Source organism: Anopheles coustani, chromosome 3 (assembly GCF_943734705.1).
Source record: "Anopheles coustani chromosome 3, idAnoCousDA_361_x.2, whole genome shotgun sequence".
NCBI lineage: Eukaryota > Metazoa > Arthropoda > Insecta > Diptera > Culicidae > Anopheles > Anopheles coustani.
The window spans coordinates 8804327-8827036 of record NC_071288.1 but is presented as its reverse complement, the minus strand read 5'-3'; the positions used below and the strand labels follow the sequence as shown (position 1 = coordinate 8827036).

General features: G+C 45.4%; 1 protein-coding gene across 1 annotated transcript; it reads left to right on the top strand.

The window, feature by feature from the left end:
- The first annotated feature begins 247 nt into the window (after positions 1–247).
- LOC131260599 (nascent polypeptide-associated complex subunit alpha, muscle-specific form-like) lies at positions 248–22494 on the top strand. The gene is made up of 15 exons (XM_058262367.1): positions 248–304; positions 3404–3494; positions 5767–5829; positions 9368–9525; positions 12295–12447; positions 13623–13887; positions 16153–16228; positions 16389–16566; positions 17252–17367; positions 17432–17814; positions 17879–18100; positions 19836–20276; positions 21588–21788; positions 21868–21981; positions 22058–22494. The coding sequence occupies exons 1-15, from the start codon at positions 248–250 to the stop codon at positions 22492–22494; spliced, it is 2955 nt and encodes a 984-aa protein (XP_058118350.1).
- The last annotated feature ends 216 nt before the right edge of the window (positions 22495–22710 follow it).

Here is a 22710-nt window from a genome sequence, read left to right as displayed (position 1 = left end):
GATTTCCTTCACGTTCCGTTTATTTACCTCTACGCCTGCTACGTGCATAGCCGTTGGGTCTGCCCATCCGTTGGGACCAGCCAGCGTTCGGTAAGTTAAAACGCTATAGGACCCTTTTTGCCGCAACGAACGGATACCGAGCGAATGGAAATTTATTGCTATCGGGTACGTTTCTTTTCATCCATTTCTTCGACAGTTTTAATACTTCTTCGGTGTATTAGTGGTCATCCAGCAACAACCCGGCTTCATGATCGGCTCATTTTGGAACCTTTGTAGAGCGTGCCCATCAATGCCTGTAGATAAGGTAAGTGTAACATCGTATAGATGTTTGTGAACTTAAAACAAGGCGTTACTTCTATGACAATGTGGAAGTATCGTATAATTTTATGGATGTGAGTTGAGAAATACATTACATCTTCATTGAGTGATTCATAAACACTGCACGCTCTCAGTATTTAAAAGAAATAAGTTGCTTTATTCAGAAAGCCATGTATCGATTATCAGGAGACTTATTTTCTGTGAGCCTACCGTACATCACACGAGTTTCAAATGAGATAACGGATTGGATAAGAAAAATAACAGGAAATATTGAGCTTAATTTAAATTTGAAAAAAAAATCAGATTAATTTATCGATAGAGGTTGCATCATGGAACAATCAGATTTTAACGAACTCTATGTAGTTTAAACCAGTCCTGGAGTTTATTTATGCTGAAAACATAGAACACATATTTAACTTTGAGGCCTGAAGCTTGGCAATGGTACTTGAACAAAGATACAGAGTCCTCAATCAAATGTGTGGGAGCAACTAGAGATTCTAAGAGAAACCTTATGCTGTATAAGTTCAGAGAAGAGCTACTTCAGGTATTTTCTAAAACGATTGGTTACCATTATCTACGATGAACTTACACTAAAATACGGTTAAAGGTGACAATAAATAACTTACATATTTTTATAATTACTTGAGGAATTAGCTTCAATTGTTTTCCTATATAATTTTGCATTACTGTGACATTTTCGAACGATCTTCCCATCGTTTGTCCTACTAATTGTTTTAGTTTTCGCTTGAATTGAATTTGACAAAATCAATCGATTTGATTTTAGTTATTGAGATTTTAGCATATTTTGATTTTAGTATATTTGGATTTTAGTATATATTGTTTATTTATATTTATTTAGATTTTAGTATATTTTGTTATTATTCTTTTTTTTTCTCAAGTCACTATATTCAACTACACACATACCAGACTATGTTAGACCTCAGGTATGGCGTAAGATGAATTCACCAATCAATCAATCCTTCAAGCCATCCGGTAGGTTTTGTGCACAAATATTGATCGTGTTTGCTTCAATAAAATTTCACCAAATCGTGGACACCGTTGGTGGTGCTGTAAAGGAGTAAAAACCGCTCCATGTCTCTCCCACCCGATCCCGGGCCACTGGAAGTAAGTCATGTACAGCGATGCTGAGCACTCGTTCGCCGATGTTGGCCGGTGTAATGTGTCGTTGATAGAAAGACGATAGGCGATGATTATTCATAGACACGAAGGTGGTCGAGGGAAAGACAGGATGCCCACACTGGTGCCATCGTCGTGTGCCCGACGTGTCCTTGCGGTGACATTTACGATCACATTTTCATCAAATGCAAAAACCAAATGGAAGGACGACGACGATGGTGAATCATGTTCGCCATATGCTCCACAGATTGTGTACATAATTTTCGACACATGTTGAATTTCGTTCCGGACTGGCATCGGTGGCTCCTGTCACGCCTGTCCCGTTGTATTTGTGCCGGACCGGAAAATCCTCCAGGGTGTCTATGTGTTTGTGGAGGGAAAAACAGACCTCTTCCCTAGCATGACGTAATGTTAAGCCGGTCGAAGCCGAAGGGAAGAAGTCTAGGTTCAGCGCGAAACTTGACGCCGACTCGTGCACACTGTCCGTGTTTACCGTCTCGTCCCATTTTCGAGAGCTATCGATTCGCTCGAGCTTTCCACGCAGCCCGTTGTAAGCAGCAAACATACACAAAAAAATAAATAAAGGAACCGAGTGCTGACTCGGTTTCACCGTCGTCGTTACCAACCGCTCAATAAAGCAATTACGTTCACACAAACATCTGTTAAGGGGGAAACATAAATTCCAACGATATCCTTCCGCTGGTGAACGTTTGCAGTCGACCGACCATGGCTCCTTCAAATGTGTGTGTTGGTGTGTGGAAAGTGAATAGGGCTCGCCCGTGAAGGCACGAAACGCCTCGATGCCCTTTTTTTCCCCTTTGGCACGAAAACCAACTCGCACGGTTCATAAAATAGTTGCATGTTTTCAAAAGTCACCCGCTCCAAAGTCACTTGGCCTCCCGCGGCGGTCGCGAGAATATCCGGGAGGAGTCGAGTATCCGCATTGAGAGGACCACACACTCACACACACACACACACACACACAACCGGGACCGCTCGCGAACGGCACGGACGCCGTGGTTTATGGCGGCGTTTGTGAACGTCCGGCGGCCAAAGGCATGCGGGCAGCACCGGGTGGGCGAGAAAGGGGGGTGTGGAGTTCGCATGATTATGCCGGTTATACAGGTGCACACAGACACGATACCGTGGAACCGGGGAACGAGGCTAACGGACCTGTGTAGCGTGCTGGCATTTGAAAGAAACGGTGGATTATGAAACGATGTTCGATCGCTTGCCGCATTTTCTTCACCCCCCTTAAGAACTAAAGGCTGCAACGGTAACGTTTGCATTCCGAGCGCTTTTCTATGCCGGCGTCATGCTTTTTGGCATGGAAGTGCATTTCTGCAATATGCTGCTCCGTTACTGACGTAAAGGATTTTTTTTGTATTTACTCAAGGTTTATGGCTTTGTAAGGGTTTAAGATGAAGAAAGTAAACGGTGGCAATGTACACTGGTCAAATATTTATGGTAGTGGATTTAAACTCCAAAAAGTACAATGAACCGTAAGCTGTTGGAAATAATTTTCTTTTTCGTAAAGTTATCATATTCATATGGGGAACTGTTTCCATTCAGGTTTGTTAGAAGTATTTCACCGGAAGCTAAGGCAATTCGTAGATAGTTCTTCCGTTCGCTCCAGATGGAGACAGATGCCGGGAAAGCTTCTTAGCAGAAAGATAAAAAAACCAATCACATAGACACGCGAAAGAATGGAAAAAGTTTTCCAATTCCCAAGCGGGTTGCTTCCGACGTTTGAAGCGGTTCCATTTCTACCTTAATCTATTCCTCCCCATAATGGTGGCCGATTAGTGGAAACTATTTATGAACCGCTTCATTTCAAACGGTTACAGCTTTGGAACAGTTCTTGTTAAACGGTGCTCTCACATCGAAATCCTTTTTCCAGCACATTCACCAATACCATCTTTCCCCCTTTCTACTACTCTCGTTTCAGCTCCATTCGGAATATAGAAGCACCTATCGATGGCACGAATACACCGGAGGCCCCGATGTCGTAAGAAAACCACCTGTGCCAAACCAATTCGGTAATTATTGGGCCAATGGGGAAGTAGTAGATGCACCACATCGATTAGCATATGCCGTTCTTTCACTTCAATGTTTCACTTTTTGTTCCTTCTTTGTACCTTTCCTTCCATTATGTCTCATAAAATCGTTTTAAATGTGTTCCGCACCACAAACAAAAATTTAAAAAAAACCCAGACGGAACCCGAAACCAGTCACGAAATAGATTAAAATTTTCTTGCAGCTTTTCTCATTTAAACTCACCCGTCGTCAGAAGTAGCTCAAGAAAGGGAAATGGAATAGATACTTCTAAACCATAATTTCATACACACACATAGGCACAACCACAAAATGAAGTTTCACACAGACGTTTCAAACCAAAAGGTTCATAAAAGTACCAAACAAGTTATAGTAAACTTTTCCCCCACCCCATCTCTAGCGTTCATCGTTCGTTAATTCCGTTTTTCCTAGATTACGGATGTTTGTTATGTTTTTTTCAAGAAATAGCTGAGCGCCGTAGTTCATTTTTCTGGTCACGCGTAACGCACGATGGTGTATGTCGCCGAGGTTTCGGTTGGGGGTAAAGTTTTCCGTGCAAATTTTCCCCACTGACCTTTTCACCACCCCGATTGAGGTTCCGTTTTTCCAGCGCAGCTGCTAATGGCTTGTTCGGGAAATTTTCCGACAAATTTGACAGCAAACGTTCGCTTTTCCTGTTCAGTGTGTTTGATGTGTGCTTTCATGTTTTGGGTTGCGGGTTTAATCCAATTCTGGGAAAAAAAATCTGGTCGGTTTTTAATTATTAATCAGTTATTGTAGGCATCTGGTCTAAATGGTTGCCATGTCCACGGACCGATGTTGTGTCATTCAGGCTGTGACAGCACATTTTATCAAAGCAGGACAAGTAATTTTCCATAAAAAAGGTTTTAAAAATACACAATGAAGAAACACACAGAACTGGTGATATAAAAATCCTTGGGAAGGCTGCCAAATGAATCCCATTTTGTGGGGACGAAAACAAAATCGATTCATTTCAGCTTCGGCACTCTTTTTAACAGCCCTATAGCTCCCCCAGCAATGGTATGCTTTGGCTCGTGTATATTTGATTCTGTTCGGTTTTTCCTTGGTATGCCACTGGTGGTCGTTTCAACATGCGCGTTGCATGTTACGGAATGTTCAGTGTTCTTTTGCCGGTGGCATTTTTCCTGCCATTCTTGGATTAGGTGGCTCAATTTGTACCTCCACCTCGTCGGCAGCGGTGCGTGTTTCTTTTTCCACACTGACCGCGTGCTGTTGTTTTCCCCGGCTCTGACCAGCGTCGTCGCGTGTGGCGCTTTCGTGCTCGGTACTGCTTTACCATTTCCATTTGTTTTTGTTCCAGATTGTTCCGACCTCTGGCGTTGAAATTGGTTTGAAAACACCACACTCTTGTTTTTCCTTTCTGGTTTTGCGTTAGCCCTACTCAAATCTGATGGCTCCACAATAACGATCTTAAGTGGCAGCATTATTCGGTAGGAATATAATCAGATTTATTTTGAGTTGGTTGGTTTTTACTGCGTGCTAAGATTAGCATTCTATTCTTCTCGCCGTGGTTTTCTTAGACACCCCAAAAGTACGATTGGAAAAAGGACCGAACCAAAGTAAATCGCTTTTTCGTTCAAAGTTTTTGAAGCACAAGCAGTATCAAATGCTAATTAATGTTAACTGGAGCCGAGGTGTCTTCGATCGATCTCGCCAACGGTTTCTACCTGCGAGCGGCGAGAGCGTCGACCGCCGGCGAAGGTTTATGCCGTGTTATGAAATAGCCACCGGCTGTCACCACGGAATCGAAAACCATTATTCAGCGGTCCGTAAAATTGCAAAGCCACCGCTCGCCCAGAACGGAACAACGCTGAGGGCATAATTAATTGAAACGATGCCCGTGCACATCAAAACGGTGTACGATGGGGTGTTAAGTGTGTTTTGGTTCGGAGTTTGCCACTGTTGCTTCCCACGCAAACCCCTTCTCCGTGCCGTTTGTTTCGAGAGACCTTCTTATATTATCCTCGTGGTAGAGCTTTTCCCACGAAACCGTTCATTATCCTGATTAGGCGCCGTAATCCCCCCCCAGGTCTGTCTGACGTATAATCGCGTGGTTTCCTCGGGGCGACATTCAGTAGGTTTTCCGAGGATAACTTTGGCTGGCCCCGTCGGAGAACGACAACGCTGTACTAAACAGATTTAGTGAACAGAAGAAACAACCAAAACGAATTACACCATGGATAACCCGTATCTCTAAACATCTCTTTCTTCAAGCAGCCAGCTCGAAGGCGGATCATTTTTTCTCGAAATCAACGGAGGATGAAAAGTTTATCGAAGGTGATTTGCGATTCCGCTCGAACTGTGCCACGGAACAGTTATTTCCCTCCCTCCCCTCTTCCCTCTTCCCTCATTTCTCCAGCTCGTAGCCTTCTCGTTGTGTACTGAGCGTTCCGTTGTGGCTTCCCGTTCCATGTCTTGCTCTGTATTTCGGTTCCCGTTTTGAATTTTAAGTTTCTAAAAGCCCGCTTTCGTTCGGTTTGTGTACGATACATTTGCCTCGGGATTGGCTACCGTTGCATAGCTCTGTACCCTAGCCATTATGGTAAATTACGATTCATACAGCAAAACTGACCCGGTTTTGCTCAAGCCAGCTCTAAGCTCGTTCGAAAATAGTACAACACTTCGTAGCCTGTTCACGTGTGCTTACGCCGAAATATAAAGTACGCCGATAATGTGTTAAATAACGGCCCAAGCTGTGTCTCCGGTCGGAGTTGGTTGAAGCCTATCGAGATTGAAGTTGGGTTCGAGCCAGGGGCGTTGGTCGGTGGTCAACTGGCCGGAAGCCAATCTATCGCCCGACTTCGAATCATTAAACTTGCAGTGGATTAAAAGTCCAAAAACTCACAAAAATACTGCACTCACATGTGGCGCTCCTGCGTGTGTCCTTAATTTTATAAAATATAGCTTACGTTTTCCATCGTGATACCGATGTTTCGGGGGTAATCGGAATGTCCTAAAACGAATAAACAATTGGATGACTTTCCGTTCGGTTGGTTTACACGAGAAAATGGCTTACTTTGCAAAGCCACTTTTATCTCTCGCCCGCCCGCGAGTCATCAATTATGCGGCGGTGGTTCCGATTCAAATTGATGGTTCCCGGCCGGAACCCGGACCATCCTCCCCACCGTGCGGGTACGATCGATTCGGATCGATTCCGGCCAACCAGTGCTATTTCGTGCTGCTCCGCATATGTGCCGCAGTAGTGTACTTTCGCTTTTCGTGCGCCTGTTTCCTGCAGCGTCGAGCGGGAATCGCATGTGTGTCCTCGAGAGACGCACACAGCGACCCCATGCTGGCGTGTGTGCCGTCGGTTATGATTGTTAAAAATTCATGTGTAATTGTTTCGATTTTTTTCCGGCTTTGATTCCGTGCGCCGTTGAGCCGTTTTTCATTCAGTTTTAGTGCCGACGGTAGAGTTGTTCTAACGAGTTTGAAGTCGACTCGGCCGGGGTCGGGGCTCAATCAAATATGTATTTTAGATTCTTTTCACGCGCTTTCCATACCATTCTCTCTGTGTATTATGTGTTTTGTTACACAACTTTATGGAATCATTAGCAGAGCTGGTTAATAAACATTTCCTATCACATAACAGGCCAAATCAATCAAACTTGGCTTAATCTAATAAGACATACATTTCCTTCGCTCTCTCTCTTCGCTCGCTTTTCCAAGTACTCTGCCGGGATAGACAGCATCTGTCGGCGCGAGAAAAATCGATTTCTTCCGCCACATCACGGACGAGATAGGATTCAGTCAGGTTGAAGTTTGATGGCGGTGTTTATGGCACTGTTCTTGGTACACCCTGTGCACCTTTGGCTGCTTTCAGCACCATTGATTGCTCGTTCCATATCGTTAAACATGATGTAATCGATCGAGAAAGACCGGTTTCCGTTAAGGCTTCATATTGTGGGACGTTAGTTGCAGTCACTAGGACCTGTTATTACTTTTATAAACGTCGCTGTATATAAAAAGAAAGCTTATCCTACTTCTCGTTAAAAGTCTACCCTAAGGTCACGCATTGAAAGGTTTGACGAAGAATTTCTTAATAAATTCTTCAAACAAGATGCCACATTCCTCATTTGGGGGAGGGTTTTATTATTCTCTCCTGTTGTGGTGATCCAAACGAGGTTCAAGATGGCGTAGGATTTATCTTCCCAATGGACAGCGTTAGAAGCGTCCCGATTTGATGTATTTGCTAGTCCCTTAGGAATAGAGGTCCAATTTTTCGCTTTGATTTATGTTTGCCAAACCAATGACCAAAGCTCGGCCATCTTCAAAGACCCCACCAGGACCTTCGAGACCTTCCGCGGCGGGTAGGTTATTTTCGGAGCGATCGAAATATAATATTTCGTTTCCATGCTAAGCCCGATGGGCCCGACGGGCGTAAGTACACGTGAACGGCTGCGAATTAATGGATGAAACGTCTCACTGAAATGCTGAAGCTGTACGCAGCAGGCTTGAGTGTGTAAATATTGATCGAAAACTGGCGTTTGCCGGCGTATTGTCCCTCCCATCGTTCAACTTTTGTTGTGTTCCGCCAGTTTAGTTATCTAACCGTCCCGTTGAAAAGAATCCACCGTTAATGCATGGCAAATAGAATCATTTCCATCACCGTAGCCGTTTGCGTTCGCATCGTAACAGGGAATCATCGAGGCGCCGATGTTGTGTGGCGTTGGACGAAAGTCGTGAGCGTTCGGAAGCGAATGCAAATGAGCCTTGTCTGGTGCAAAAAACAAACAAACAAAAACCGAACCGACCGGGCAATAAAGAAACGCAACCAAACGAGCGCGCGGGTTGCTCGCGTGGAAAGATATGTTTGAAACTTTGGGACACAAAATTCACCTCCATGCCGGGCGGGCTTCGTAGCCTACTTCGCGTGCCGAGTTTGGCAGAGAGTTGATTGGCTGGAAAAATTAAAACATCCATTGCGCCAGACTGCCCGGTCCGGAAATGGCTTCACGTTATCTCGACTTTTGATACCGCTTGCGCCTACCGTAGTGTTAGCCAACCGTTTCTCTCCCCCCCTCCCCCCATCATGCCATGGTGGCAAGGTAGTTGTTGTGGTAGAACAGTTGACGTAAGAAAACAGCAAAAATCCTTTCGAAAGTACCACCGGACGAAGCTCGGTTTCTGGAAAGCGATTGACGAAAAACTCCACTCACTCGGGGTCGGGAAAATCCGACCTTCCAGTCGCTGTGTTGCCAGCTGTGTGATTGTTATGTCATGGTAAATTATGCCCGCGAAGCGCGTGACATTAATTCGAGGCGAAACCCTTCCAAGCGGGGACGAGAAAAATTTGGAAATAGATGTTCGTAATAGCGGCCGACTTTGAGTTGGATCAAAATTGAAGTAGACCCCACGGCCTTGTTTCGTGCCTTGAGAAGCCTTTTTTTTCCACCAATTGCTGCCAACACAAGCGTCTAGAAAAGGGAAGGCGAGAGGCGCGTGAGTGAGTGAGTTTTTGGTTATGTTAACATAGTTTTGTGTGACGGCTGAAATCATCGATCGTGTCGCAAAATTATCCGAACAGCTTCCTTTTAACGGATGTTTGCGATTGCTCTAAATCTTTTCTCATCTCGTTCGCATGCAAAAAATCGTTATTGGAATATTAGAGCATAGAGATTGCTGGATAGCTCGTACCTGTTTCTATTAGACAATACATTAGAGTTGTGCCAAACAAGAACGCTTCTTTCCAGCTCGCTTGGCTGCGATTGTGTGATGTTTGCGGCGCTGTTTTCCTGCTCGTTTCGAACAACTGCTTTCCATCGAAATAATCTATCACGCAACCACTTCTCTCATCTGTTCTGTCTCCCTCCAGCATCCCTCGGGTCGATCAATGAACCGCCCTTGCCGAGAAGGAAAAAGTGTCCCGAGCTCGCGTACCGGACGAACGAGTTCCTGGCGACTCGGGCGCAAAATGAAGCCGCCGGCCACGATCGTACCGATTCGGGAGCAACGACTCACACTAGAGCAAGGGTAAGTAGGTGGGGCTTACGGCAAACCCGTTTGCGGGAAGTGAAGGGGGTTTTTAATGGGAATCCGGTGTTCGAACGCTTTCTTTCTTCGATTTCTTACTGCTATTATTTTGCTCCAAACGTTTGAAGCTTTTAATTTTCTTTCATTTATACTATTGTGTTTTGTGTTGATCAAAAGGAACTATTTTTCGGAAATACTATTAAATTTGGTATTTATAAATTTAAGGTTTCCTGTTACACAAGTTGTCGATGTTGTTCTTTTTCCGATAACTAGCACTCACGGTCTTATCATAGGATATTCTAATATCAAAGGATTCTAGAAACGCTTTTCGCAATATAATGCACTTTGATTTTGTATTTGTACTTTTGTCCTTCATTTTAACGGCCCATCGCTTTTGCAATTATCGATTCCGACCAGCGAGACGCCTCGATGAGCGCCCAGTTCCGACCCGGAGCCAAAATTGGAGCGTAGAAAACTGTGCGTCAATCGACAAACGGGCAAGGTTTAGTCATGTAGCGTAGATGGTTTGTTGTTCATGGAGCCAGTTTTTCCTTCTTCTGCTACCCGGACCGGTTCGAAGCTCGTTGCCGAACAATGGCCACAATCGTCCGCCCATTCCGGGCCCTTTCCGGAACGTTCGTTCATTAGCACTTATCGAAAGCACGAGGTAGCATGGCCGGTTATCCAGCGCCATCCGGAAGTGGTTTTCATTTCTAAATAATCAATGAAGGGCGCTGGCAAGATAACGCCGCGGTTGGAAATAAAGTTTATGCGTGTGTGCTCCATTTCCCGTGGGTCAATAACCGTTGTGTTTATGTAATTGAACCGAACCCTCGCGGAAGTGTAGTAAATATTGAGTCTATGGGTTATATTCTATGTTTTTTTCACAATGTTATGAAGGAAAGCAATTAGGATAATTGAAAGTTTGTGTATGCTATTGATCGCCACCAGGCGCCTCCATCGTTAAGTTATTTTGATTTTTAGGGATGTTTTTGGGGAATCTAAATATGTATTTGACAATGAAAAGGCTTTAAAAACATGTAATTTATACAAAAAAAAATAGGAATGACGAATTATTGCTTTTAAGGATAAATTTGAGTTGGGATGAAAAGAACCAGGCGCCTCCACTGCTAACTTTTGCACATTTTCTATTTGTGTTGTTAACTTTAAAACTCCTAGTTGCCGCAAGTGAAGGAAAATAATTTAAATCTCTTATTCTATTGATGCAACATACTGAAATTAATTCAAATACAATGCTCACAGAACGCTTCCATGTTGCTCGAACCACTGAATGCTGCGTTTTACAAGCACGAGCTTTATTCACTGCTACTCACCATCTGCTTCCTTAACAGCTTCTCCTCCTCAATCGCACCGTTCCCCATCGCAGTTGTACTGATTGCTTACCAGTTTTTGTTTTTCGTTTCTCTTTTTCCGTTTCCCTTTTTGCTATTGCTATCATCGATTGACAAATCGACCGTAGATCGCGTGTGTTTGTGTGTTTGAGTGAAGCGTTGCTAGTATTTTGTACCTTAACCCACTTAGCCAGTAGTTATGTCTCCAGGCCGCTGGGCCACCCCCTAGAGTAGTCGAGTGAGTGTGCTTGGCTGGCGGATCCGGTGCCAACGTGGTGGATTGCCCGGATGCAGCTGATCGATTAGCTAGATAGTCGTAGCCGCGCTTGGTGCTGAAAAATCAACCTGTAAAAGATTTTAATTAAAATGAATACGTTACGTTGATTGATTGCGAATTGGCTCAAACCCGGATGGGTAGGAGAAACGGAAATAGAAATAGAAAGAGAGGAGCGACTTTCTTCCGATCCAGTGCAGGAGATTACGGATGAATGCCGCGATTGTTTGACAAGGATTGATCCTTCCCACGGTTTGAAATGAGGAATTCATGGCCACCATGATTTCCTTTATTGCATTCGATTCAATTATCCTACTCCATTTCGCGTACCCCTCGCCTTCGAACAAAGTAATGCATGTGATTGAATGCAAATTAAATTGGCATACCCTGTTCTCGTCTTCCAATACTTATTTAGAAGTAAACCAACATCGTAAACGTTCAACAAACATAGACCACTAGCTTCGTTTTATGCAGCTTTTGTTACTGTCGGTACTAGACCACGTCAAGTAATTATATTCCACACTCTAGGGCAGTTTTTCAGCCTACATTACTATCGATCCGACACATGCTTCCTCTATCGTCTCAATTATAAGAGATTGATCGTACTGGTTAAGAGCTTCTTCCTTGCTTATTTAACTTAATCCAACCAACGAGCTAACATAACAACCAATTTTATCTCATGTTTATTAATTCCTTTTTACGAATGGATCAACTATGCAATGTTGTTCAAACGGTTTTCGGGAAATTCATTGGAAAATGTTCATCGTGTGTGTTGGTTCGATTCGTGTTATGCTCGGTTGTCTCCCCATTAGTAGCTTATGCGATCGTAAACATATAGTTTCGTAACAGTTGTCAAACATGCACATCGTTAGCGCGTTTCCCCTTTGCCTCCGTTAGGAAACTCTGGCCTCCGCTCTGGCTGGTGGCTCGTTGCAAGGGATTGTCTATCAATATTTCATGGGATCCTACCATAAATGACACAATTCCTTGGGACCCTAAAACCCTGAGAAAGCGTGAGAAAACATTTCCAACCCGAATCGACAACCGAATGCTCAAAATCGGCCCCAAAGCAAAAGAACCGAATACAAACCATATGCCGAACGAATTTCCCAGCGAGAAACAATGTATTCATTTTAATTACAGTCTGAAGAGCGTGGAGGAACGCCTTCCCGACGCAGCAAATCGGAGGGACCGCCGGCTGGTGTCGCCAACGGAAGGCTTCCGACCGGGACCGGATATGCGAACGGAACCATCGAGCCGCCGCCGGTCTCGATCGCGGGCAGGGCGCAGGAACAGGTAACGTGGCGCTTTTCGGGTCGTGTGGCGTTTCGTGCGTGTGCGTGTGTGATTACCGTTTTGTTTCCTTTTACTCACGCTTTTACTTTCCATTTTTACGTTTTCGTGACCGGTTTCCTTTTCCATTTTTAAGTTGTATTTTGTTCTGAAACTTTTCCTTTGGTGTAGCGTTTGAATGTGTGTGTGTTTGTGTGCCTCTGTATAAATGCTTGCGAGAGTTTGTGTGTGTGTGTGTATGTGTGTGTGTTTGTTTGTATGCAATGGCACAGCAATGTTGCGCTTATGTTACGTTAGTTTTCACTCAACCTAGTTGGGTACACACCCCTACTTTCGGTCTCTTTAGTTCGTGTTCGTGTGCATTATGTTGTTCATCACCCACTCTCACCATCACCATCACCACCACCAACACCAAGCGTTCCATCAACATGTTGTGAGATCTTTCGTTGAACTCGTCGGAGTACTTTCGCGAAAACGTCATTCCTTCATCATAATCGTATTGTTTTAGCACACATACGCTGTGTATAAACACAATCTCATACCACACACAAACGTATGTAAAAAAAGTGAGACGATAGCAAATGTAAATAAGTAATGAGCTGGTGAATTGTATAAAAGGGTAGATCCTTTTGAAAGGAATCATTGCTGAAGAAAACCTGCGTCTTCACATTCGTTCACATATTCATACATCAAACGAGAACATGTTTAGGCATCGTTTTGCAGTGCTTTCTCTGTGCATCAACATTACAGCATCTGCTGGAAACGTTACAAACACACCAACATTCTTTTGTTTTTTTCCCCTTTTTTGTTTTTTACTACGTTTTTCTCTCTACATAACATTATTGTTCTTGTGATTTCATCCTTTACCGCTTCTGTTTGTCAATTATCTCTTTTTCTGGTTCGTTACTTAACAAACCGCGACGTGTTTTGCGTTGTTTGAAAACTTTTTTCTAGCGAAAGCTCATTAACAAATGTTCTAACTTGACTGTACGATCCGCAGAAATCACCGTTTTCTCGATGCTAATGTTCTTCTTTCTCTCTCTCCTTTTCTGCATCCTTGTGTCCAACCGTCCCATCCAACCTACCCCGGTTCCAATGTTCCTGGCCAACCGCCTCCAACCGTGCACCGTTTGTCTCCTCCCCCCCCTTCCCCTTCGTTTTTGCTTCTGTCGTTCCAGGCGGGTGAGTCTTCTACTAGTGGACTATTCAAAAAAACCATTACCAAACTGAGCACAGAGTATCGGCTCCAGTTCGTGTGGCCACGGCGCGCGATCAAGGGCGCCCCCGCGGCAGGCTGTTACGGTGGTGCCGGTGCGGACAATATCGATGCACCCCCGCGCAAGTCCCTCTCCATGGGTGCGCTGAAGGCGGCCCAGATCGGAGCCGCCGGCGGCGGCCCCATCGCTTCCGTACACAAAAAACGAACGACTAACGAGCGAGAAGGTGCGATCGCGTGGGCGCGCGCATTTTACATTTCCGTTGTTCCAACACCATCGTTCTTACGTTATCTTTTTTCGATTCGGAATTCTTTATCGCTTCCATTTTCTTTGTTTTGTTTTTTACTTGCCTCTTATGTAACCTGGTCCCCGAAACCCCGCTCGCAAGGCATCTTTCTGCCGTGTTGTGTGTCGCTATTTACCCCTTTGCCGTTCGTATGGCGCTACTTTCTACTCGTCCTCTTTCTTCTACATTGTACAATCTATCTGGCCATATTTTTCCCTGATTGTAGACATTCGTTGTGCTACTTTGTTTCATTTAATACTCAATTTTTGCAATCTACCCTTCAAAGTATACTTCCGCAATCTAATGTGCTTTCTGTTGCCTAACCTTTTGCCCTCTTTTTTAGTAAATGGTAAATACTTCATGTCTTGACTTTTCCTTTCTGGAACTTGTTGAAGTTTTCAGTGTACAATTCCATTTTCAATTTGGTATTTGCTACTCTCCACCTTTTAAGGTGAAAAGTCAATGATTTTCTCGCCTTTTTACTCTTTTTCAAGTTCTATTTGAGACTGTTTGCAAATTTTGCTTATCACTGAAACGATTGTCGCCTGGTGTGTATTGCTTTAGACCTTTCGCCTTTAGATATTACGTCGAAATTTGGTCTCTCTTCGTGCTGTTTGAGCGAAGGTGATCGATAGTATTTCTAGAAAAGAAGCGAAGGTAGGAATAGAAAAATATCCTTTCTGCTCCCTTTTTGCGTTTTTAAAATAACTAAATCAAAATATAACATGACATAAACATTCACACTTTACATTAGATAGTTCTTCGACCGAAAACAAATGTACAGCGACTGACAAAATTAACAAATGCATAAACGAAAAAGGTAAATTCAAACTTGTAAATGAGCGATGCATGTTAAAAAGAATTAAATTTAAAGAAAAACCTCAACTGAAGACAAAAACCTTCGACCAACAACGGACAGCATAGTTGTTCATCGTGTTCTGTTGTGTCCCTACCCCGTGTGTTTCGTTCGGTATTTGTAGCTAATGATTTCGTATTTCATTTACTCAAAACATTCGTACTCAAAACCCCGGTTGACGCTCGTATCTTCTCAATCGTTTGTTTAATTTCAAACAGATTTTTAGTGAACCGAAGAGAAACTAAATTTAATCATACCCTCATTATTCCCCACGTCCTGCTGTATACATCCTTCCTTCCTCGTCAGCGTATCTCGAGCCCGTATGGTTGAAAGTTTACAGAACTCAGCAATGGTTAAAAGTTATACCGTGCAAAAATTCCAAAGTTTCGTCATAAATTTGCTTTCAACCATTTAGCCACAGTGCCTTTGTTTGCCCTTGACTGAAATGTCCCTAAATATGCCGCTGTAAGATAATTTGCCTCTTCCCGTATACAGCGTAGTCAATAACCAAGTTGCTTGCCTCCGATTATGGCCCACTGTTCCGAATTCTACCACCGCCTTGCCATTTTTCATACGCGTCTCTTATGCTAGAAAATGGTTGAGAATCTTGTAACTTACATTGCAATGGCCAAACCTGTTAATTTTCTCGTTCGAGAAGACGTTTTACCTTGCCAGAACGATGCTGTTCCACTGAAACGAGAAGTGAATGTTGAAATTGAGAGGCTTTCACGCCGTGCTTGCAGAAAAAGTGTTGCTAAAGTGTGAAGTATTCACATTTTCTAGCCTCGGCTTAAGCACTCGCGGTATGTGCCGGGAAATTTCAACATACCCTACGTCCTCGCTCAGTGTCACATACCATCGTTTTCCTTCGTAGACTGGTGATAATCTTTTCTTTTTTACTTCTACTTGCGGGATGATTCATTATCCCTTATTGCTACCTCCTTCAAGATCCAAATCTGTTTGTGGCAAAAGAAAAAAAAATTGAAATGAACCTTTCACATTTTTACACCTTCATCCGCCCTGTCCACCATGCTTACTTCCCAAAGAAATCCTCCACATCCAAACACCGAATACATTCACGTCCACCGACGCCGGACCGGAATGAGTGTCCGAAGAAAAGACAAATAATCTCCGAAGGATACCCGCAGAATAATGACATTCTGTTGTTTTTCCCTTTTTCTCTCTTTCTCTCTCTCTCTCTTTCTCTCTGTTTCTTTCTCTGTTTTTATATTCTCTTATCCCCCCCGGGGGAGGTTTCTCGCATTTCGTTTCTCCTCTTACCGCAATCGACTTAATGAATTTCCATTTCATGCACCACCCACTGGTCGGAAAAACGAAAAACCTTTTAGCCACGGCCACGGAGCTCGAGCCACTGGTCAACGATTGCGAGACATCGATGGAAAAATCGCAGCTGCAAGCCGAAAAGTAATACCCTTGGGGAGTGTGAAACACCTCTCTTCCCACACTCTTCCAAAGCAAATATCTCTCTCTTTTGCATGTCACCCGTCCCCTGGAAGGAAAACTGTCAGTTTGGCAATATTTTAACTCCGCTTTCCTACTGTTTGGACTGTTTGGATTATTGCAGGCGGGTAGAGATGGCGCGTGGTAATGAGCAGAAGACAACTGCGTTCCGCGTGGAGAAGGAACGGTTCGGCTTCGAACCGGAAGGTGGGGCGGCTGCACGTGGTCTGGCCAACTCCGGCATCGACAACGCCTGGTACAAGGAGGTGCTGGAGCTGCGGAAGAAGGCGGGCGAGTACAGGGTGAGTTGGTCTCGGTGGAGTACGACGAAGGAAAGAATGAAAGGGAATAAGTCTCTCTTAGCGTAAAATTTAATGTGCTTTAATGTATGTACTCCGTAAAATTTGAATAAATTCTTAACATTTGTCTCAAGCGTTGCGCCATAATAAATTGTAATAACTTCTTCACAGTCTTGTAAATTTGTGAAAAACCTTGAACAAATTGTCATGGTGTTTTTTCTTCAATTTTTGTTTAGTTTATGGTACAAAACAGAAGAATGATTTATGTTTGTCCAAAAATGATAAAACATTATGCCTTAAATGTAGATCACTACCCTCACAACTCTAGTAGTACGTTTGATATGAATGAGCTCTTTCCGATTATTTTAAGAAACTAATCAGCAATGTTTATAATGTTACAAACACGATTCAATTACATCGATTAGTATCATATGAAGGCTTGAACTAAACCAAACCAACGTGGCGCATCGATAACAGAAACAAATCAGACGTCAAAAGAACTGAGTGAGACTCGGAGAAAACTGTGAAGGGGTTTCATTGATGTTTTGAAATAAATAAGTTCCCAATGGCTCTTTATTTGAGCATGCCCTAACTGTATTTTAGCTTCTGTTGGATAGGATATTACAAAATTACACATTTTTCTTACCTTCTGTAAAAAGTGTTTGATAATATTTGATTGTCTCCGTAGAACCGCGGCTGGGGAGTGGAGATGAATCCGGAGCTCTTCAACAAACAGGTGGAGCTGTGGGACCAAGTGTCTCGTCGAAGCTCGCTGAGTGCGCTTTCGTTGGCATCAAGCGTTCGGTAAGTATGCCAGTTGTTAGATCCAAGTATGAGTAAACCCTAACGGTCCTGTTGCCTTCCGTAGGCCAATCACGAAAGAAGAAAAAGAGAAGGAGAACAACAAGAAGAGCTCCCCGACGAAGCCCCACGCACGCGGCGTTCGTGTTCCGGGAGGTGCCCGACCGGTCGAGGGAAATAAGGTACTCCCGGATGGGCTGAACCTGTCGGCCATCTCTCGCAGTCGCAAGGACGCCATCCGGCATCACCTGGAGCGCACGACTGGACCGGACGTCGAGGAGGGCGCCCTACTGCCATCGCCGACGCGCGAAAAGCTGATGCCGGCGATCCCGCGCTCCAAGGCGGACAGTCCGCAGCGCGGCAGCCCGCAGAAGACGGCCCTCTCGCGCCACGGAAGCCCCCAGAAGAGCAGCCCGCAGAAGAGCAGCCCCAAGAAGATGACGAGCAAGGGTAAGCGATGTGGATAATGCGCAACGCAGAATGAGGTTCCTAACGGGTTCCGTCTCCTCCGTAGGACGCTCGCAGTCCGTTGGACCGGCGGTCGCTGGTGACGCCAGCGCCACCGTTCCACCGGTTGCCGGCGGTTCGCCTAAGCGCCAGATTCGTTCCGGCAGCACCGTGACCGCCTCGACGGCGGCGTCGGCCGCCAAAACGCACAAGAAGACGCCGACCTCGGCCACGGCGCCTCCCATCACCCAGAGCCAGCAGCAGCAACCGGAGCGGAGACCCCGACCGAGTGAGTACCGCCGGGCCGCGGCAGCATTGCCGCACGCGTACCGCAAAGCCCAGGGTGAAGGCAAAACATGCGAAGACTTTAAAAAAACAGGCATCCGGCCCGACCGAACATTGTGCTAGGTTTACGTTCTGTTCTTCCGTTTACGTTTTCTTCTGCTAGCTACCGTTCCTTCGTTTGCTATCGTTCCGTCAGAGTTTTTGGTACAAGCAGTTCCCCTAGGTTGCTAAACCCCCCTCTTCCCTCTCGTTTTTTCCCAGTCACACCCAACCCACTCCGCCCCTCCATTAGTCCGTCGTTGTTCTCCGTTGGATTTCTAGTATCTGTTTGATATCTATCTTTCTGTGGCATACTTTCTAGCCGTACTGTTTCTTATATTAGACTATTCATATATCCACCCACTCGTCTTATGTACACGATTGCAGGAATCGACGTGTACAAAGTCGCAAGAAGTATCAAAATTTAAACAAATACTTATGGAGGTATATCTCCTTTCACGATTTGGAAAAGTAATGTTTTGAGAAAAAATCAATTGGATTATGGATGGATTACATACAAGAACTTAAACGGTTTTGTGTTACAATATTGCATCCACATCTTCCAGTTCCAGTCCCCATGATGAATGTACATTTAGAATAGAGGCCATCATCATTTTACAAAGCGATGTTCGCCGTTGGTTTCTTTTTCTTCTCCGAGGAAAACAGAATATATCTTCAATTTCTTCTTAGTGTTAGTATACAGAAAACCGTGTTAGATGGTGTTAGATTGTTTTTTTCTCTTGTGTTATAGTATGCGGGCTCTCCGATATGATGTTAAATATTAGAGAAACGGTGGAGAATAGTTAGTATGACTTAGAATAGAAGCAACCTAAGTCCGTTTTGGTTATTGGGATGGAATAAGCAAAATGGCAATGGTTTATGATAGAGAATCGTAACGAGCTGTGGATGTAAGAAGTCACTCGGAGGTCATGTGGAACATAAGGCACCAGGCGCCTCCATGGACCTCTGCTGGAATCCAACTCCCGATTGATTCGGGCAACCCGGAGGCCATATATATAATATGCGCTTCGACATAACAAAGCGTCAGGATTCCGAAGATATTTGCGTCCATTATCATCCCACACTTTGGTCCGTCCATCTCAAGTCTCAATTCATCATTTTCGTGCATATCTTTCGGTTCCCTTCCTTTTCCTTGAACGGACACTCCTCGCCGGGTACGGACACCATATCGTTGGTGTTTCGTATCATTTACACCCAAATGGACTCAACAGAGAAAACACACACAGGAAAATCGACCTCCGGAATGGAAGCCATGCTCATTAATCTTTTCGATATCATTCTTCTTTTTCTCTTTCTCGCTCCCCCTTTCGCTTGTTTCCTTGCCATTCCGTCATATGGTGCCCCACCTACGCACACAAACCAACGTTCGACATTTCGCACAAAACAACACAAACAACCCATCGTTCGGTTTTCCTTCCATCGTCGTGGAAAATTCCGGTGACAATCGATTGTTTCCGTTCGATTTTTGCGTCACTCGTTGTTTGACGGATTCCTTGCCTTTTCTTGGACGCTTTCCTTCTACCTTCGTCTTATCAACAACTTAACCCGTTTCTCTACCACACTCTCTCTCTCTTACTTTCTCTCTCCCTCTGTCTTTCTCTCGCTCTGTTTCTCTGTATCTTTCTATCTCTCTTTCTATACCTTTTTTCTTCTTCATTCTCTATTTGACAATCCTCCAGCGTCCCTTTCCACCACCAATCATTCGCGCTCGAAGAGCAGCACGCTGCCCGCGAGCCGCCACCATCCCCCCACCCTGCCGGCCCCCGGCCTTCTCACGAACCTCACCAACAACAATCATCTTCCCAATGCATCACCATCATCATCGCTGGCCGCCTCCGCCACCACCACCACCACCACCACCACTACTAACACCGCCGCCGCGCGCGCCAAGCTGTCCCTTGCGACCGGCCCCGGCAAGAGGCAACCGCCGCCGGCGGCCAGCGCCCGGGCGGCCAAACCGCCGACCAGCCTGGTCAGCCAGGACTCCTCCTCTGCGCCTTCGTCCGCGTCCAGCACGCTGAGGAAGAAGCAGAGGGTGGCCGAGGGTGGCGGCGGGGCCCGGGGCAGTGCGGGCGCCAGATCGGTTGAATCGGACAAAAAATTACCCGGAACGATCGGAAGTAAGTAGCCGGGAGGAAGAAAACCAACACCACCATTGCGTTGGTGCCATTGCCAAATTACTCTGCTCTGCCATTTTCGTCGCGTTCTAACCTCTCCCCTGCCCAGCTCAGCTCGCTATCACTTCACACCCGCGCTCTCTGTCTCTCTGTCTCTATCTCTCTTTCTCTCTGTTGTTCTCTCCTTCTCTCACGCCTTCTCTATCTGTTTTGCTCCTTTTTTTTCTGTGCGCTACTCACGCACCCTCACCTCATCTTTCCCGCTCGAGTGTCCTTTCTGTTCATTTACTTCGTGTGCGTGTGTTTGTGTGTGCGTATTCGTGTGCTTCACGTGTGATAAACAAAGTAAAAATACAAAAATACACAACAAAATTACCACACTTTGGAAGAACCTCAAACTTTTGAACATCGACGATCTCGATCGAACCAACTTCCCGAACCACGGTTGTAAACCTCAACACTACCTTTATCGACCATTTTGTTCTTCTTAAGAAACTTATGTGATTTTCACGCACTTGTGGGTCCATTGTTTGCGTGTGTGTATGTGTGTGTGTGTTTGTCTCCGAGTGTGATATTCTATTCGTTGGTGTATATACGTTTCACTGTATGCCTCTCTAGATTGAACCACTTCTACATGTTTTCTTTTGTGCAACTTTAACAGTATGATTTTGTAGCTACTTGATTGCTGATCGACTGCTCGAACGGGTCTTCATCACTCATTCTCTAACTCTGTCCTTTTCTCTTTCTTCGATCTTCCTTTCTCGTTAGATGTGTTTATATGTGTGTACTATAGATTTATTACTTAAATTACTTTGTAACGCTCTTCTCCTATGTAGCCCGATGTTTAGTTTCTAGTTGATTGCTCCACCTTTTGCTGTAACCCTTCGATTCGTATACGGTTGCGTAGAAAAGTCTTTGTTCTGTGTTCCTTTTTTCCATTCGTTTCTACACTCCAAGTACTTGTGCGTCTCCTTTAGCGCCGTTTCCTAGTGTGGATCGTTTGATTATGTGTGTGTGTGTGAAGTGCTTTGTAATTTGATTTGGTTCTTTATCGTTTTCTTGTTTACCGTTTTTTTTCGGTATTCTTTACGACTCCACTGACACGTTCTAGTGTTTCTGTTTTGTTTCCTCGTTTGTGATTTTCCTTCCGTTCCGTTTAGAGATTGTGATTGTGTGCCGTAGCTTGTAGTACGTACCGTGTCGGAGTTGATCGTTACTAATGTCCCGTTTCGACACCGCGTCACCGTTCTGTGATTCTCTTTTCTCCTCACCCTGGGTCGTGACCCCCTGTTGTGTGTGCGTGTGTGCGTTTAGATGTGGAGGAGCCGGAAAAGGAGAGCGTGCCGACCGTTGCGCCGCCGCCGGAAATTCTGGAGCAAATAATCAAATCGCCACCGGAGCCGACGCGCGTCAAATCGCCCGAGCAGATCATCATGCGCTCGCCGGATCCGGTCAACTGGACCGTGCCGCTCGACACCGGCAAAACGTTCACCGTGACGCAAAATGTCCGCGAAGGTAAGGTCCGCGTGGAGTTGGACGTCTAGTAATGGGATTGATTAAGTTAAGGTGTGTTTGTGTTTTCATTTTCTTTCAGGAGATCCTATGATTCGTCCTCACAGCGAAATCAAGGCATCGACTCCGGTCGAGCAGCCACCACCACCGCCGCAGTCGGCACCGCCCGAGCTTTCCGAGCAATCGAAAATGCCCAGTGCGTAGACTTCAATGTTAATGTTTGCCCTAACCTATTAGCACCTGTCTTAACACTTCGCCGTCTTTATTTTCAGACACAAAGCTTGAGCCAAGCTCGATCAAGGAGTCCGAAGATGAAGACGATGATTTGCCACGATCGAAATCATCCGTTGCTTCGTCGGTTAACCCAACCTCGATCGCCATCTCGGAGCCGATGACCGTCTCGCAGCCGCCGCCGCCACCACCATCGGGTCCGGCGTCGGACGCAAAGGCCGCCCCGAAGGACGAAGCACCGTCGGTGGCTGCAGCCTTCGAGCAGGCGTCCGTAGCATCGGTTCCGGCACCGGAACCGGCTCGCTACGACAAGCCAGTCCCGGGCTCGACGTTGCGCTGCCTGGAGGATCCGGCGTTCGAGTCGGACATCAACTCGCCGGTCGCCAACCGGAACGTCGCCACGGAGGTGCTCGATAAGGCTCGCGATCGCTTCGATCGGTTCTGGGGCAACCCGAACGAGAAACCGGACGCACCTTAAGCGCCCGACGGGGCATTTAGCAAACGTGACAGGGTAGCCGTACTAGTAGCAAAAATCTTATCTCAATGGTCCCAACGTTCCGCCATATCGCGGCCGGTCGACGTTGAGGGTTTTCTGTGTGTTTATGTGCTTTTTTCGAGAAACAACCCTGCTTACACAAAGCTGTCCTTCCTGTGGAGCCTATCCCGTTCCTGTGACGGCAGGGGAAGGGGAAGG

Excerpts from the sequence above, each read along its gene's own strand:
- LOC131260599 (XM_058262367.1), top strand. The coding sequence starts at position 248 with ATGATCGGCTCATTTTGGAACCTTTGTAGAGCGTGCCCATCAATGCCT. Across the intron at positions 18,101-19,835 it reads GGAGCGGAGACCCCGACCGA|CGTCCCTTTCCACCACCAAT; the intron begins GTGAGTACCGCC and ends ACAATCCTCCAG. Across the intron at positions 20,277-21,587 it reads ATTACCCGGAACGATCGGAA|ATGTGGAGGAGCCGGAAAAG; the intron begins GTAAGTAGCCGG and ends GTGTGCGTTTAG.